Source organism: Scyliorhinus canicula, chromosome 16 (assembly GCF_902713615.1).
Source record: "Scyliorhinus canicula chromosome 16, sScyCan1.1, whole genome shotgun sequence".
Classification (NCBI taxonomy): domain Eukaryota; kingdom Metazoa; phylum Chordata; class Chondrichthyes; order Carcharhiniformes; family Scyliorhinidae; genus Scyliorhinus; species Scyliorhinus canicula.
The window spans coordinates 137756583-137772806 of NC_052161.1; the positions used below are offsets into that span (position 1 = coordinate 137756583).

At 49.7% G+C, this 16224-nt stretch overlaps 1 protein-coding gene across 7 annotated transcripts in view; it reads left to right on the top strand.

Moving 5' to 3' along the window:
* The window catches only part of pik3cd (phosphatidylinositol-4,5-bisphosphate 3-kinase, catalytic subunit delta), a 219529-nt gene that overhangs the window by 192562 nt on the left and 10743 nt on the right, over positions 1-16224 (top strand). For all 7 annotated transcript variants that reach the window (XM_038821382.1, XM_038821381.1, XM_038821383.1 and 4 more), the window contains 2 exons: positions 4596-4763; positions 15464-15587. In XM_038821382.1, coding sequence (XP_038677310.1) covers positions 4596-4763; positions 15464-15587 — 292 coding nt within the window. The remainder of the gene's footprint in view (positions 1-4595; positions 4764-15463; positions 15588-16224) is intronic.

A 16224-nucleotide genomic window follows, 5' to 3' on the forward strand; every position in this document is an offset into this window, starting at 1 on the left:
ATTCAATATGGTTTAGCTCACTGGGCTAAATCGCTGGCTTTGAAAGCAGACCAAGGCAGGCCAGCAGCACGGTTCGATTCCCGTACCAGCCTCCCCGAACAGGCGCCGGAATGTGGCGACTAGGGGCTTTTCACAGTAACTTCATTGAAGCCTACTCGTGACAATAAGACATTTTCATTTTCATTTCATGACTCTGACACCTGTCTAACTAACTTCACATTTCAGAAACTTGGATTTTATAGTTTTAATCCTGTTGGGCTATAGAATACAATGTTGAAAAATGTGAGGTTATCCATTTTGGTAGGAATAACAGCAAACGGGATTATTATTTAAACGATAAAATATTAAAGCATGCTGCTGTGCAGAGAGACCTGGGTGTGCTAGTGCATGAGTCACAGAAGGTTGGTTTACAAGTGCAACAGGTAATTAAGAAGGCAAATGGAATTTTGTCCTTCATTGCTAGAGGGATGGAGTTTAAGACTAGGGAGGTTATGTTGCAATTGTATAAGGTGTTAGTGCGGCCACACCTGGAGTATTGTGTTCAGTTTTGGTCTCCTTACTTGAGAAAGGACGTACTGGCGCTGGAGGGTGTGCAGAGGAGATTCACTAGGTTAATCCCAGAGCTGAAGGGGTTGGATTATGAGGAGAGGTTGAGAAGACTGGGATTGTACTCATTGGAATTTAGAAGGATGAGGGGGGATCTTATAGAAACATTTAAAATTATGAAGGGAATAGATAGGATAGATGCGGGCAGGTTGTTTCCACTGGCGGGTGACAGCAGAACTAGGGGACATAGCCTCAAAATAAGGGGAAGTAGATTTAGGACTGAGTTTAGGAGGAACTTCTTCACCCAAAGGGTTGTGAATCTATGGAATTCCTTGCCCAGTGAAGCAGTTGAGGCTCCTTCATTACATGTTTTTAAGGTAAAGATAGATAGTTTTTTGAAGAATAAAGGGATTAAGGGTTATGGTGTTCGGGCCGGAAAGTGGAGCTGAGTCCACAAAAGATCAGCCATGATCTAATTGAAATGAAATGAAATGAAAATCGCTTATTGTCACGAGTAGGCTTCAATGATGTTACTGTGAAAAGCCCCTAGTCGCCACATTCCGGCGCCTGTCCGGGGAGGCTGGTACGGGAATTAAATGGCGGAGCAGGCTCGAGGGGCCAGATGGCCTACTCCTGCTCCTAGTTCTTATGTTCTTATGTTCTTATGTCGTGTTTTTACTCACGCAGTTGAGATGTCATCCGTTTGACTCCCTCTAACTCACACATCCACACACAATACTAGCTGCACACCTTGCTATTGGAAAGGTCATTATTTCAACACTGTAGACTAAAGGCTGTGTTTAAATGATGCAATATCCCCATTGAGGACAGTGAGCACAGAGTGTCCTCTGCTGATTTATTGAATGTCAGGCCAGGGATGTTTCCATGAATCGCAAGTCAAACCAATATCTTAGCAAACTATCAACAATAACTATATAGCACCTTTAAAGATGGAGGCATGAGGAACCAGTCTGACAATAACTTAATCACAAGAAACTTCTTTGTTTGCTTCAGAACTATCAAAGTGGAAAGGAAAACTGGGATGCGGAATACCGTGATTTAATAATTTTTCTGTATAATTAATTCTCAGTATCCATTAGGGTCACACCACAACATTAATTATGCTTGAAGCCATTTGTAAATGGGTGGATTTTTACTCCGTGTTTTATCCAAAGATGTGTAGGTTAAGTGGAGAGGAGGGGGGGAAGGAGGGGCGGGTGTGTGTGTGTGTGTGCTGGGAGTGGGCCGGGGTGGGTTGCTCTTTCGGGGGGGGGGATCGGTGCAGGTGCAGCATACGGTAAAGAAGGAAATTGATTTGTTGGTTCATAGTGAGAGGATTGGAGTACAGGAGCAGGGATGTGTTGCTGCAATTATGCAGGGCCTTGTTGAGGCCACACCTGGAATATTGTGTGCAGTTTTGGTCTCTTTACCTGAGGAAGGATGTTCTTGCTGTAGGGGCAGTTCAGCGAAGGGTTACCAGACTGATTCCTGTCAGGCCTGACGTATGAGGAGAGATTGAATCGGTTAGGATTGCATTCACTGGAGTTCAAAAGAATGAGGGGCAGGGAATCTTATAGAAACCTATCAATTCTAACGGGGCCAGACAGGGTAGATGCAGGAAGGATGTTCCCGATGGTGGGGGGTGTCCAGAACCAGGGGTCACAGTCTGAGGATACGGGGTAGACCATTTAGGGCAGAAATCAGGAGAAATTTCTTCACCCAGAGAGTGGTGAGCTTGTGATATTCACTACCAGAGAAAGTAGTTGAGGTCGAAACGTATGTTTTCAAGAAGCAATTAGATATAACACTTGGGGGCAAGTGGATAAAAGGATATCGGGAGAAGGCAGAATCAGGCTATTGAGTTGGATGATCAGCCATGATCATAATGAATGGCAGAGCAGGCTTGAATGGCCGAATTGCCTCCTCCTGCTCCTATCTTCTATGTTTCGATGATGGCCTTCTGCACTGCAGGGATTCTATGATTGTTTAGTTGTAGAAGTTTGCACATTGAACCTTTTAGCATACAATAAAACATTCCATTGTTCATTACTTGAAAACAAGCCCACTTATTTTAAAACATAGCTCTTATCGTAATGTTTACTCAATAGCGTTAACTACAAATCATGTTTAGCAGCATCTCGCCCCGGTGAGAATTTGGAGTCTGTGGTGGGAGGTTGCATAAAACTATTGCACAAATCTTCATTTTAGAAGTGCGCTTAATTCAGGCCTACTGCCTGCTGAGACAGAACTTTCTCCGTACATGAAGTAATGTGTGGGAGTAGCAAAGGTAGCTGCAAATATACATCATTGTGAAACAGTGCTTGTTCAAAGAGTGCCCTTGAACAGCCTCAGAGGTGTTATTTGCAGTACATTTAAAACTCTTCAAAACACATTGTTATTGGAAAATCTGAAGCATGTCAGTTACTAACCGTAAAATCCTCAAACTAACCTTTACATTCTCAAACCAATATGATCGACACGCAAAACTGATCGTCTCACATCCAGAGATTATTGAAGTATTTGGTATGATATTGAACCTAATTTCTGTTCACATGTCCAATCACCACTAAGACCACCTACCTCCACCTCTGTAACATCTGGCTGTATCCCTGCCTCAGCTCACCTGTCGAAACATTCGTTCACGCCAATGTTAGCTCCAGATCTGACTATTCCAACGCACTCCTGTCTGGACTCTTCTGATCTTCCAACCTCCATACATTTAAGCTCTACCAAAACTGGGCTCCCGGTATTGTGACTCACACTCAGTCCCGTTCAGTCTGCTGCTCTCTGGCTACCTATCTCTGTAACCTCCTCCAGCCCTTCAACAATCTGAGATCTTTCAGCTCTTCCAATTCTGGCACCTTGTCCACCTCACTTTAATCACTCCGCCATTAGCAGCCATGCTTTTAGCTGCTGAGTTTATCAACTCTGGAATTCCTCCCCCTAATCCTCTCCGTCTCTCCAACCTATCTTTAAGCAACTCATTGAAACCTCACTCTTTGATCCAGGTGTTTGGCCATTTGTCCAGATGTTGCCTTATCAATTTTAATTTGATATCAATCCAGTGACGTGCCTGGGGATGTTTTATTGGCCTTAAAGATGCTTTATAAAGAGAAGTTGTTTTTATTTTATTCTTTCATGGGTTGTGGGACCAGCATTTCTTATCCCATCCCTAATTGCCCTTCAACAACTGAGTGTTCCGCACGGCCATTTCAGAGTCAACCACGTTGCTGTGGGTCTGGAGTCACATGTAGGCCAGACCGGGTAAGGACGGCAGATTTCCTTCCCTAAAAGACATTAATTAATTATCTTAATAATCTTTATTAGCACAGGGCTAAATCGCTGGTTTTGAAAGCAGCACGAAGGCAGGCCAGCAGCACGGCTCAATTCCCGTAACAGCTTTCCCGAACAGGCGCCGGAATGTGGTGACTAGGGGCTTTTCACAGTAACTTCATTTGAAGCCTACTTGTGACAATAAGCAATTTTCATTTCAAGTAGGCTTACATTAACACTGCAATGACGTTACTGTGAAAAGCCCCTAGTCGCCACTTTCCGGCGCCTGTTCGGGCACACTGAGGGAGAATTCAGGATGTCCAATTCACCTAACAAGCACGTCTTTCGGGACTTGTGGGAGGAAGCCAGAGCACCCGGAGGAAACCCACGCAGACACAGGGAGAACGTGCAGACTCCGCCCAGGCAGTGACCCAAGCCGGGTCCCTGGCGCGGTGAAGCAACAGTGTTAATTTATTTATTGACGACAGTCGATGATGATCATGGTCTCTGTTACTGAGATGAGCTTTATATTCCTGATTTTATTAATTAAGTTCCAATCGCACCAGCTGCCAGGGTGGGATTTGAACCCCTGTCCCAGAATGTTAGTCTGGGCCTCTGGGTTACGGGTGACATTCCAACTATGTCTCCCGAGAGAGTTATTACTTGAAATGTATCTTTCAATGTCAACGAAACCTTGCAAATGGAATGTTGTGCAGTTATTGAAAATGAGACTTGCGGTAGATGTTCATAACCTGTACCATTTATTTTTCTTTTAGGATGATTCCTTATGCCTGTCTTTCCACTGGAGACAAGACTGGAGTGATCGAGGTGGTCTCACACGCAGAAACAATTGCAAATATCCAGCTCAATAAAAGTAATATGGCAGCGACAGCAGCTTTTAACAAGGACGCCCTGCTCAATTGGTTAAAATCAAAGAACCCTGGGTAAGAAATGTTGGGAAACACCTGGCGTAATCAAGGAGTTTTGGGGATCTTCAGGTTGAACTGAAAAGGCCAGAAATACACACCGGGCTGACCAATCAGTAGATAAAGAGAACTGGGCGCGATCCAATGGCCACGCTGCCCTAGAAGCTCACCCACGGCGCAGTGTGGCCATAGATAGCTAAGAGACTCCATTCCCAGGATCCACCCGGGTCCCAACGCCTCGCGAGATCTAACGAGAGACGTTGCGATGTAAATTCTGCCCATTGTGGGCGGGATCACTATTTAGCAAGTCTGCATATTAGAACGAGGCAGTTAGCCTGACTCTAATGTGCAGATTCCCGAGGTATCTGAGGCTTTGGGATTTAACCCCTTCAGCAAGTGCCATTCAGCACTAGTCCACACAAATGGGAACTTTGTTTCCTTTTCGGAGAATTGCCCCCCACTAAACTTACTCCGGGAGACCTGCCTTCTGGCTTCAGATGATCTGACATGTAAAATCTTCTTTTGCTTTCTCTCTTTGCGAGTAAATGACCTTCTCTATACTGCCAGCAGTTTTTATTCTCTTAGTCTTTCTTGGTAAACCCTGTAAACTTGAAGTCATCTAAAACTTTGCTGCCTGTATCTTAACTCGCACCAAGTCCCATTGCCCCCCCCCCCCCCCCCCCCCACTGCGCTCGCTGGGCAGCATTGGCACCCCGGCTGGCATCATCTCGCTATTACAATTCTCAAGCATGTTTTTCCAATCTCTCCATGGTCTCTCCACTCCCTATCTCCCATCACCTCCACCACCCGCACAGTCCTCCGGGTCACCTGCACCCCTCTAATTCTGGCCCCTTGTGCATCTCTGATTTTAATCACCCCGACTTTGGCCTTGAACACACTCCCTTAAACCTCTCCACCTCTCGACCCCACTCTCCTCCTTTAAGAAACTCCTTAAAACCTATCTCTTTGGCCAAGCTTTTGGCTATTTGATTTCGCATCTCATTGCTTATTGTCGTGACCTAATATCTCGTTTTGTGGCCCGTGTTTGACAATGCGCCTGTGCGTCACCTTGGATCATTTTTTGATATTAAGACGCCATTTAAATATAAATTGTTGGTACGCCACAGACCTTGCTGAAGAGGCTGGAGCAGATTTTGCACTGTGTCAACTCTGTGCACCCATCGATGATGCTTTAATTCACTAAACCCTGTGCAAGTAAAAACAAGGTTTATGTGAAGGAAACATTTGCCAGATTGACAATACAGTGAGCACGGCCTTCATACTGACTTTCAGCGGCCTTACAGTCAATTCTGCCTCAAATCTAAAGCAACAAAACTTTGATTGTTCCTCCAGCTTTCTGGAATACTTAGAATTCTTGAAAGTTTAGTCCTGATGGTTTGCGGGAAGATTTTATCAGTTTGTTCTGTTCAAAGCACCAAATGTAATCTCTCTGATGTACTGGGGAGGCATTTCAGTGGTTGCAATCCTGTGACACTTGGCTGACATTCCTCTCCCATTGACGGTTTCCCAGGCGTGATGCAAACCACGAGTCACGGTAACGTACCTAAACGAGTTTGATATCAGATGGCACAGATTTCAAATGCGCACAGTGTGGGCCCATGATGTTGTGCTGCTGTTCTCCACTGACACAGTTGGCAGTGAATTTCCAAGTGTTGCTATTTCGTAATTTTTTTTTTTTTTGCTGTGTGGTTTAACTGTAGCGAGGAAATGGTATTGAGCCCTGCAACGCTCCGGATTTAAAGTTTGCATTTTCTCCAATAACATTCGAGAGAAATGATTCGAAACAGTTTACTCTTCATCCAGCACCACTCTCGCCACCGCCTCCTCCCCCCACCCCCGAGTGCTTTTTTAAAAAACAGTCTGAATCATCTTTTGAACTCTATGAAATTGTAGTGTATTTTTTTCGTTTATGGCGGCGAATGATAGAGTGTGGAGTTGGAAAGTGGACAGTTTGCCAAAGGGCGGACTTGCTTTGCCCTCATCTCCCGATATTTGTGAGGACTGTTAACTTCACGTCTAACACAGTTTTTCATGGAATCATCAAATACACGAACAGTCTGCGTCATGTCTTTTGAAGAGCCATCGTTTGGTCCCATTCCCTCACTTTGCCCCCCCCCCCCCCCCCCCAAATCCCTGCAATTATCTCCATCAATTTATCCAGTTCCCTTTTGAAGCTTTTGAATCTTTTGATCTCCTTACTTGAGAAAGGATGTACTGGAACTGGAGGGGGTGCAGGATGTACTGGAACTGGAGGGGGTGCAGGGTGTACTGGCACTGGAGGGGGTGCAGGATGTACTGGAACTGGAGGGAGTGCAGGATGTACTGGAACTGGAGGGGGTGCAGGATGTACTGGAACTGGAGGGGGTGCAGGATGTACTGGAACTGGAGGGAGTGCAGGATGTACTGGCACTGGAGGGGGTGCAGGATGTACTGGCACTGGAGGGGGTGCAGGGTGTACTGGCACTGGAGGGGGTGCAGGATGTACTGGAACTGGAGGGAGTGCAGGATGTACTGGAACTGGAGGGGGTGCAGGATGTACTGGAACTGGAGGGAGTGCAGGATGTACTGGAACTGGAGAGGGTGCAGGATGTACTGGAACTGGAGGGGGTGCAGTATGTACTGGAACTGGAGGGGGAGCAGGATGTACTGGAACTGGAGGGAGTGCAGGATGTACTGGCACTGGAGGGGGTGCAGGATGTACTGGAACTGGAGAGGGTGCAGGATGTACTGGCACTGGAGAGGGTGCAGGATGTACTGGAACTGGAGGGGGTGCAGGATGTACTGGAACTGGAGGGGGTGCAGGATGTACTGGAACTGGAGGGAGTGCAGGATGTACTGGCACTGGAGAGGGTGCAGGATGTACTGGAACTGGAGGGGGTGCAGGATGTACTGGAACTGGAGGGGGTGCAGGATGTACTGGCACTGGAGGGGGTGCAGGATGTACTGGCACTGGAGGGGGTGCAGGATGTACTGGCACTGGAGGGGGTGCAGGGTGTACTGGCACTGGAGGGGGTGCAGGATGTACTGGAACTGGAGGGAGTGCAGGATGTACTGGAACTGGAGAGGGTGCAGGATGTACTGGAACTGGAGGGGGTGCAGGATGTACTGGAACTGGAGGGGGTGCAGGATGTACTGGAACTGGAGGGAGTGCAGGATGTACTGGCACTGGAGGGGGTGCAGGATGTACTGGAACTGGAGAGGGTGCAGGATGTACTGGCACTGGAGAGGGTGCAGGATGTACTGGAACTGGAGGGGGTGCAGGATGTACTGGAACTGGAGGGGGTGCAGGATGTACTGGAACTGGAGGGAGTGCAGGATGTACTGGCACTGGAGGGGGTGCAGGATGTACTGGAACTGGAGAGGGTGCAGGGTGTACTGGCACTGGAGAGGGTGCAGGATGTACTGGAACTGGAGGGGGTGCAGGATGTACTGGAACTGGAGGGGGTGCAGGATGTACTGGCACTGGAGGGGGTGCAGGATGTACTGGCACTGGAGGGAGTGCAGGGTGTACTGGCACTGGAGGGAGTGCAGGATGTACTGGAACTGGAGAGGGTGCAGGATGTACTGGAACTGGAGAGGGTGCAGGGTTGTACTGGCACTGGAGGGAGTGCAGGGTGTACTGGAACTGGAGAGGGTGCAGGATGTACTGGAACTGGAGGGAGTGCAGGATGTACTGGCACTGGAGGGGGTGCAGGATGTACTGGCACTGGAGGGAGTGCAGGATGTACTGGAACTGGAGGGGGTGCAGGATGTACTGGAACTGGAGGGGGTGCAGGATGTACTGGCACTGGAGGGGGTGCAGGATGTACTGGAACTGGAGGGAGTGCAGGGTGTACTGGAACTGGAGGGGGTGCAGGGTGTACTGGCACTGGAGGGGGTGCAGGATGTACTGGCACTGGAGGGGGTGCAGGATGTACTGGAACTGGAGGGAGTGCAGGGTGTACTGGAACTGGAGGGGGTGCAGGGTGTACTGGCACTGGAGAGGGTGCAGGATGTACTGGAACTGGAGGGGGTGCAGGGTGTACTGGCACTGGAGGGAGTGCAGGGTGTACTGGCACTGGAGGGGGTGCAGGATGTACTGGAACTGGAGGGGGTGCAGGATGTACTGGCACTGGAGGGGGTGCAGGATGTACTGGCACTGGAGGGAGTGCAGGATGTACTGGAACTGGAGGGGGTGCAGGATGTACTGGAACTGGAGAGGGTGCAGGGTGTACTGGCACTGGAGGGAGTGCAGGGTGTACTGGAACTGGAGGGGGTGCAGGATGTACTGGAACTGGAGGGAGTGCAGGGTGTACTGGAACTGGAGGGGGTGCAGGGTGTACTGGCACTGGAGGGGGTGCAGGATGTACTGGCACTGGAGAGGGTGCAGGATGTACTGGCACTGGAGGGAGTGCAGGGTGTACTGGCACTGGAGGGGGTGCAGGATGTACTGGAACTGGAGAGGGTGCAGGATGTATTGGCACTGGAGGGAGTGCAGGATGTACTGGCACTGGAGGGAGTGCAGGGTGTACTGGAACTGGAGGGGGTGCAGGATGTACTGGAACTGGAGGGGGTGCAGGGTGTACTGGCACTGGAGGGAGTGCAGGGTGTACTGGAACTGGAGGGAGTGCAGGGTGTACTGGCACTGGAGGGAGTGCAGGATGTACTGGCACTGGAGGGGGTGCAGGATGTACTGGAACTGGAGAGGGTGCAGGATGTACTGGCACTGGAGAGGGTGCAGGATGTACTGGAACTGGAGGGGGTGCAGGATGTACTGGAACTGGAGGGGGTGCAGGATGTACTGGAACTGGAGGGAGTGCAGGATGTACTGGCACTGGAGGGGGTGCAGGATGTACTGGAACTGGAGAGGGTGCAGGGTGTACTGGCACTGGAGAGGGTGCAGGATGTACTGGAACTGGAGGGGGTGCAGGATGTACTGGAACTGGAGGGGGTGCAGGATGTACTGGCACTGGAGGGGGTGCAGGATGTACTGGCACTGGAGGGAGTGCAGGGTGTACTGGCACTGGAGGGAGTGCAGGATGTACTGGAACTGGAGAGGGTGCAGGATGTACTGGAACTGGAGAGGGTGCAGGGTGTACTGGCACTGGAGGGAGTGCAGGGTGTACTGGAACTGGAGAGGGTGCAGGATGTACTGGAACTGGAGGGAGTGCAGGATGTACTGGCACTGGAGGGGGTGCAGGATGTACTGGCACTGGAGGGAGTGCAGGATGTACTGGAACTGGAGGGGGTGCAGGATGTACTGGAACTGGAGGGGGTGCAGGATGTACTGGCACTGGAGGGGGTGCAGGATGTACTGGAACTGGAGGGAGTGCAGGGTGTACTGGAACTGGAGGGGGTGCAGGGTGTACTGGCACTGGAGGGGGTGCAGGATGTACTGGCACTGGAGGGGGTGCAGGATGTACTGGAACTGGAGGGAGTGCAGGGTGTACTGGAACTGGAGGGGGTGCAGGGTGTACTGGCACTGGAGGGGGTGCAGGATGTACTGGCACTGGAGAGGGTGCAGGGTGTACTGGCACTGGAGGGAGTGCAGGGTGTACTGGCACTGGAGGGGGTGCAGGATGTACCGGAACTGGAGAGGGTGCAGGATGTACTGGCACTGGAGGGAGTGCAGGATGTACTGGCACTGGAGGGAGTGCAGGGTGTACTGGCACTGGAGAGGGTGCAGGATGTACTGGAACTGGAGGGGGTGCAGGGTGTACTGGCACTGGAGGGAGTGCAGGGTGTACTGGCACTGGAGGGGGTGCAGGATGTACTGGAACTGGAGGGGGTGCAGGATGTACTGGCACTGGAGGGGGTGCAGGATGTACTGGCACTGGAGGGAGTGCAGGATGTACTGGAACTGGAGGGGGTGCAGGATGTACTGGAACTGGAGAGGGTGCAGGGTGTACTGGCACTGGAGGGAGTGCAGGGTGTACTGGAACTGGAGGGGGTGCAGGATGTACTGGAACTGGAGGGAGTGCAGGGTGTACTGGAACTGGAGGGGGTGCAGGGTGTACTGGCACTGGAGGGGGTGCAGGATGTACTGGCACTGGAGAGGGTGCAGGATGTACTGGCACTGGAGGGAGTGCAGGGTGTACTGGCACTGGAGGGGGTGCAGGATGTACTGGAACTGGAGAGGGTGCAGGATGTATTGGCACTGGAGGGAGTGCAGGATGTACTGGCACTGGAGGGAGTGCAGGGTGTACTGGAACTGGAGGGGGTGCAGGATGTACTGGAACTGGAGGGGGTGCAGGGTGTACTGGCACTGGAGGGAGTGCAGGGTGTACTGGAACTGGAGGGAGTGCAGGGTGTACTGGAACTGGAGAGGGTGCAGGGTGTACTGGCACTGGAGGGGGTGCAGGATGTACTGGCACTGGAGGGAGTGCAGGGTGTACTGGAACTGGAGGGAGTGCAGGGTGTACTGGAACTGGAGGGAGTGCAGGGTGTACTGGCACTGGAGGGGGTGCAGGATGTACTGGCACTGGAGGGAGTGCAGGGTGTACTGGAACTGGAGGGAGTGCAGGGTGTACTGGCACTGGAGGGAGTGCAGGATGTACTGGAACTGGAGGGGGTGCAGGATGTACTGGCACTGGAGGGAGTGCAGGGTGTACTGGAACTGGAGAGGGTGCAGGGTGTACTGGCACTGGAGGGGGTGCAGGATGTACTGGCACTGGAGGGGGTGCAGGATGTACTGGCACTGGAGGGAGTGCAGGATGTACTGGCACTGGAGGGAGTGCAGGGTGTACTGGAACTGGAGAGGGTGCAGGGTGTACTGGCACTGGAGGGAGTGCAGAGGAGATTCACTAGGTTGATTCCGGATTTGAGAGGATTGGCTTATGAGGAGAGACTGAGTAGATTGGGACTATACTCATTGGAATTTAGAAGAATGAGGGGATCTGATGGAAACATGTAAAATTATGAAGGGAATAGATAGGATAGAAGCAGGGAGGTTGTTTCCATTGGGCGGGTGAAACTAGAACGAGGGGCATAGCCTCAAAATGAGGGTGAGCAGATTTAGGACTGAGTTGAGGAGGAACTGCTTCACCCAAAGGGTTGTGACTCTGTGGAATTCCTTGCCCAGTGAAGCCGTTGAATCTGGGATGATTTAACCCTCCATAGCTGATGTGGGTCTCAATTGCTCAGAGATAAGTAAATATAGCCGTCACTACACTTCCCACCACCCCCAGCCATATAGAGTATGACATTTGTAGTTGTTGTGGTGATATGCCTGTAAGCAATTTCATAGTTGGATGGTGTGGGACCTCCAACCAGCAGGTGGTGGTGGAACCATGCAGTCTCAAGACCGTGGTCATGTGACCAGGGACTCCCAAGTGGAGACACATCCGGCCATCAGCAGATGGTTGTCGGAGATGGTAGTAAGACAGACAGGTGAACAATCGGTGCTAGGTGTAGTTCCAGAGGAGTATAAAGAGACTCCGTGATAAGATGCTCTATAGCAGATTGCTATTTTACTACACGAGACTCAATGAAAACCCTGGTTTGGACAATGTTTGGTGGGTTCCTCTGCAAGGTGTAGAACACCAATCACAACAGTTGTGTGTCCACACAAATCAATACTAGTGAAATGGAACCAGTGGAGATTCGAACCCTAGGTAACAGAGCATGATTAGTGATTCCAGTCCACAGGCAGATATTTAAACTCTGAAGATCAAATCTGCTCCTCTTCCGCTGCCTAATTGGATACATTTTAGCAGCAATAACATTTTGAAAAATTTTCAATGTGTAGAATTTATTTAAAAAGACATTTAAAATTACCTCCGGTTTTTTTTTCAAATTTTGCCCTATCAAAGATATAATTAGATAGATTGTAAATAAAATACGTTAACGCTAATTCAAATTATGTTTTATAAATTCCTGATGCAACAAAAGGGGACTTTGTGCTGTAAAGCCCCCCCCCACCCCCAAATCAAAATGTTTCCTTGTTCAAAATGCACGTCACTGAAGAATAGCAAGGCTGCAGCAATGTTAAAATATAAAATGTCTGGAACCTTTTCTTTATATTTTAAAATTTAGATTACCCAATTCATTTTTTCCAATTAAGGGGCAATTTAGCGTGGCCAATCCACCTACCCTGCACATCTTTAGGTTGTGGGGGCGAAACTCACGCAAACACGGGGAGAATGTGCAAACTCCACACAGACAGTGACCCGGGGTCGGGATTGAACCTGGGACCTCAGCGCCGTGAGGCAGCAGGGCTAACCCACTGCGCCACCGTGCTGCCCAGGAGCCTTTTTAAACTGCGTACTCTAATGTGGTTCTTTTGTGTAAATCTAAAATGGTAAAGGCATTTGCGTCTGACACCCACAACGTTCCAGGTTGAGGTCCCACTCCAGGATTTGAACGCAAACAAACCAGGCTGGCACTTTAGGGCGGTACTGAGGGAGTGCTGCACTGTTGGAGGCCCTGGCTTTCACTCCAGATGTTAAACCAGGACCTGTTCAGGTGTAAGTTGAGCATTCCATTGCACACTTTCAATAAAGAGCAGGAGAGTTACCCCTTGCTATCCAGGCACAATATTTATCCCTCGATTGACATCAGAAAAAGCTAATTTACTGGCCATTGTTACATTGTTGTTTGTGGGAGCTTGCAGCACGCAGATTGGCTGCTGAATTTCCTACTTTTACAACAGTGGCTACATTTCAAAAAGTACTTAATTGGCTGGGAAACGCTTTGAGATGCTGGGTGATCGTGAAAGGTGCTATGGAAATGCAAGCCTTTCTTTTTGTTCTTTCCTGTTTCCCCATGTTGGTGATTGATCTAGCTTAACCACACGATGGGGCCAGCTCAGGCAATTCACAGCCAGCGAATCCGTTCTCAACACAATCATATTGTTTTCCTGCCAGGACGTGTTCACGCTGGGATGTTTCTGTGCTACCCTTCCCCCTCCTGAATGCCCTCGTTCCAGCCCCCATGCTTCTTCACTCCCAGGCCTCTATTATTATCCAGCTCCTTGCCCGCTACCTGGCTGTCAAGGCCTCTCCTTCTCCTTTCTGTGAAAACCTCCCTTCACAGACCTGTCCACAATTCTAAAGTGTCAGGAGAAAAACCTGTGATTAATCAGAATTAAAGTGATCATAAACTGGGAGAACTCTACTTAATTTCAATAGTGGGATATATATCGCTAAACTAAAATCAGTGGACTGGAGAGCACAGCTCTGACAATTTAACTCAAATGGCACCACAAATGTTATTCCCTCTTTGACTTGTTTCAAATTCATTTCTGGGATTCATGCAGCACATTTGTTAGCACTGCTGCCTCTCAGCGCCAGGGACCCGGGTTCGATTTCAACCTCTGGTGACTGGGTGGAGTCTGCACGTTCTCCCCGTGTCTGCGTGGGTTTCCTCCGGGTGCTCCGGTTTCCTCCCACAGTCCAAAGACGTGCAGGTTAGGTGGATTGGCCACAATCACTGTGCGGGGTTATGGGGATAGGGCGGGGGAGTGGGCCTCGGTTGAGATGCTCTTTCGGAGGGTCAGTGCAGACTCGATGGGCTGAATGGCCTCCTTCTGCATTGTAGGAATTCTATGGATTTTATGGGATGTGGGCATTGCTGGTAAGGCCAGCACATGCTGCTCATCTTTAATCGCTCTTAACTGAGTGGTGGGTTTGAAAACGTCAGAGAGAAATGATGGTTTCCCACATTTGACAGGATGTGGCTCAGCCGATTTCATTCCCTAAAGGGCATTAGTGAACCAGATGGGTTTGTAACTACAATCTGTAACTTTCACAGCCACCGCTTTGAGACCAGCTTTTTAGTCCAGGTTTATTTACTAAATTCATTTGAAGTTCCCCAGCTGTCATGAACCCATGCCTGCGGATCATTAGCCTGCATTACCAGTAACATAACCACCATACCACCCTCCCCACTCTGGTGAACTGTCAGCGGGTAATAAATTCAATATTTATAAGTTGCACAGAAACATTTCTGGGGGGGGGGAAGCAATCAAGCCACGATTTTCCCCCACAGATCATGCTTTGCACTTTCTCCGTCAGACTTGATCTTGACTTGACATTGAGTTTCAATGAAGTTAGCGATAGTTTGAAATCTGTGTCAGACCCGATCATGGCGCTACCAATTTTAATCAGTATCCGAGATATTGTACCTTTTTTTATTGATTTGTTGATGGGATGTGGGCCTCGCTGGCTGGGTCAGCATCCATTGCCCATCCTATGGTACCAGGTGTTTGCTTTCCCTGTCCGTGTTTGTCTTGCCCGCTTCACTCACGGGCCTGAGGTGCGGGGACGTCAGCATGTGTGGGACACTGAGGGACTGCCACAGTGTCAGGCGTGCCATCTTCCAGATTACAGGCTCCAAAAAGGCCTCCTCCTGCTCCTATCTTCTATGTATCTATGAAACGTTCAACTAATGAGGCTACGTAATGTGGAAACAGGGAGTTCTCGGAGCAACTTAGCCACCAGCACTAAAAATAAATCTGTAACTCTTTCCTTCCATGTGGTTACAGTCAATGACCTTGTTTCGGTATCTTTTCATCGTAGGGCGCCTCACACCAGAAATCTGTATTTTCAGCCACAGTTTTGCTTCCCTTTTGATGAAACACAAGAGACTTGTCGCAAGGTGATTGTTACGCAGAGCGGGTGACAGCCAGGAGCCAATATTCATTTGGAATCCGTAGCCACAGGGAATTGTGAAATGATTTGCACTGATGGATAAAATTGATTTTCTCTTCACCCTGGCAGGGAAGCACTAGATCGAGCTATTGAGGAGTTCACCCTCTCGTGTGCCGGCTACTGTGTAGCCACCTATGTGCTGGGAATCGGAGATCGACACAGCGACAACATCATGATCAGGGAAAATGGACAGGTACGCGGGGGTTTGAGAAAAAGCGGATTACTTGGATTACAAAATAACGCGTGGCGGGGAATTCCCAGCGGGGTTTGGGATTGGGAACCACGACCAACTTTCCTTCTTGTCCCATCCCAGGAATTGTGGCGAATAGCCCCTATCAGAAATCACTAAGCTCCGCGCAGCCTAGTGGCCAGAGCACAGCGCAGTGATGTGTTCCACACATTGTGTTCAGAGCACAGCGCAGTGATGTGTGCCACACATTGTATTCAGAGCACAGCGCAGTGATGTGTGCCACACATTGTGTTCACAGCACAGCGCAGTGATGTGTTCCACACATTGTGTTCAGAGCACAGCGCAGTGATGTGTGCCACACATTGTGTTCACAGCACAGCGCAGTGATGTGTTCCACACATTGTGTTCCGAGCACAGCGCAGTGATGTGTGCCACACATTGTGTTCAGAGCACAGCGCAGTGATGTGTTCCACACATTGTATTCACAGCACAGCGCAGTGATGTGTGCCACACATTGTGTTCAGGCATTCACCTCTATTGCAAAAGTTTAATTTTCTAGAATAGGTGTAAACTGTGTAACCCCCCCCCCCCCCCCCGCTAAAAGAAAAAGCTGCTGATCTAACTTTCAGCCTGATTGAGG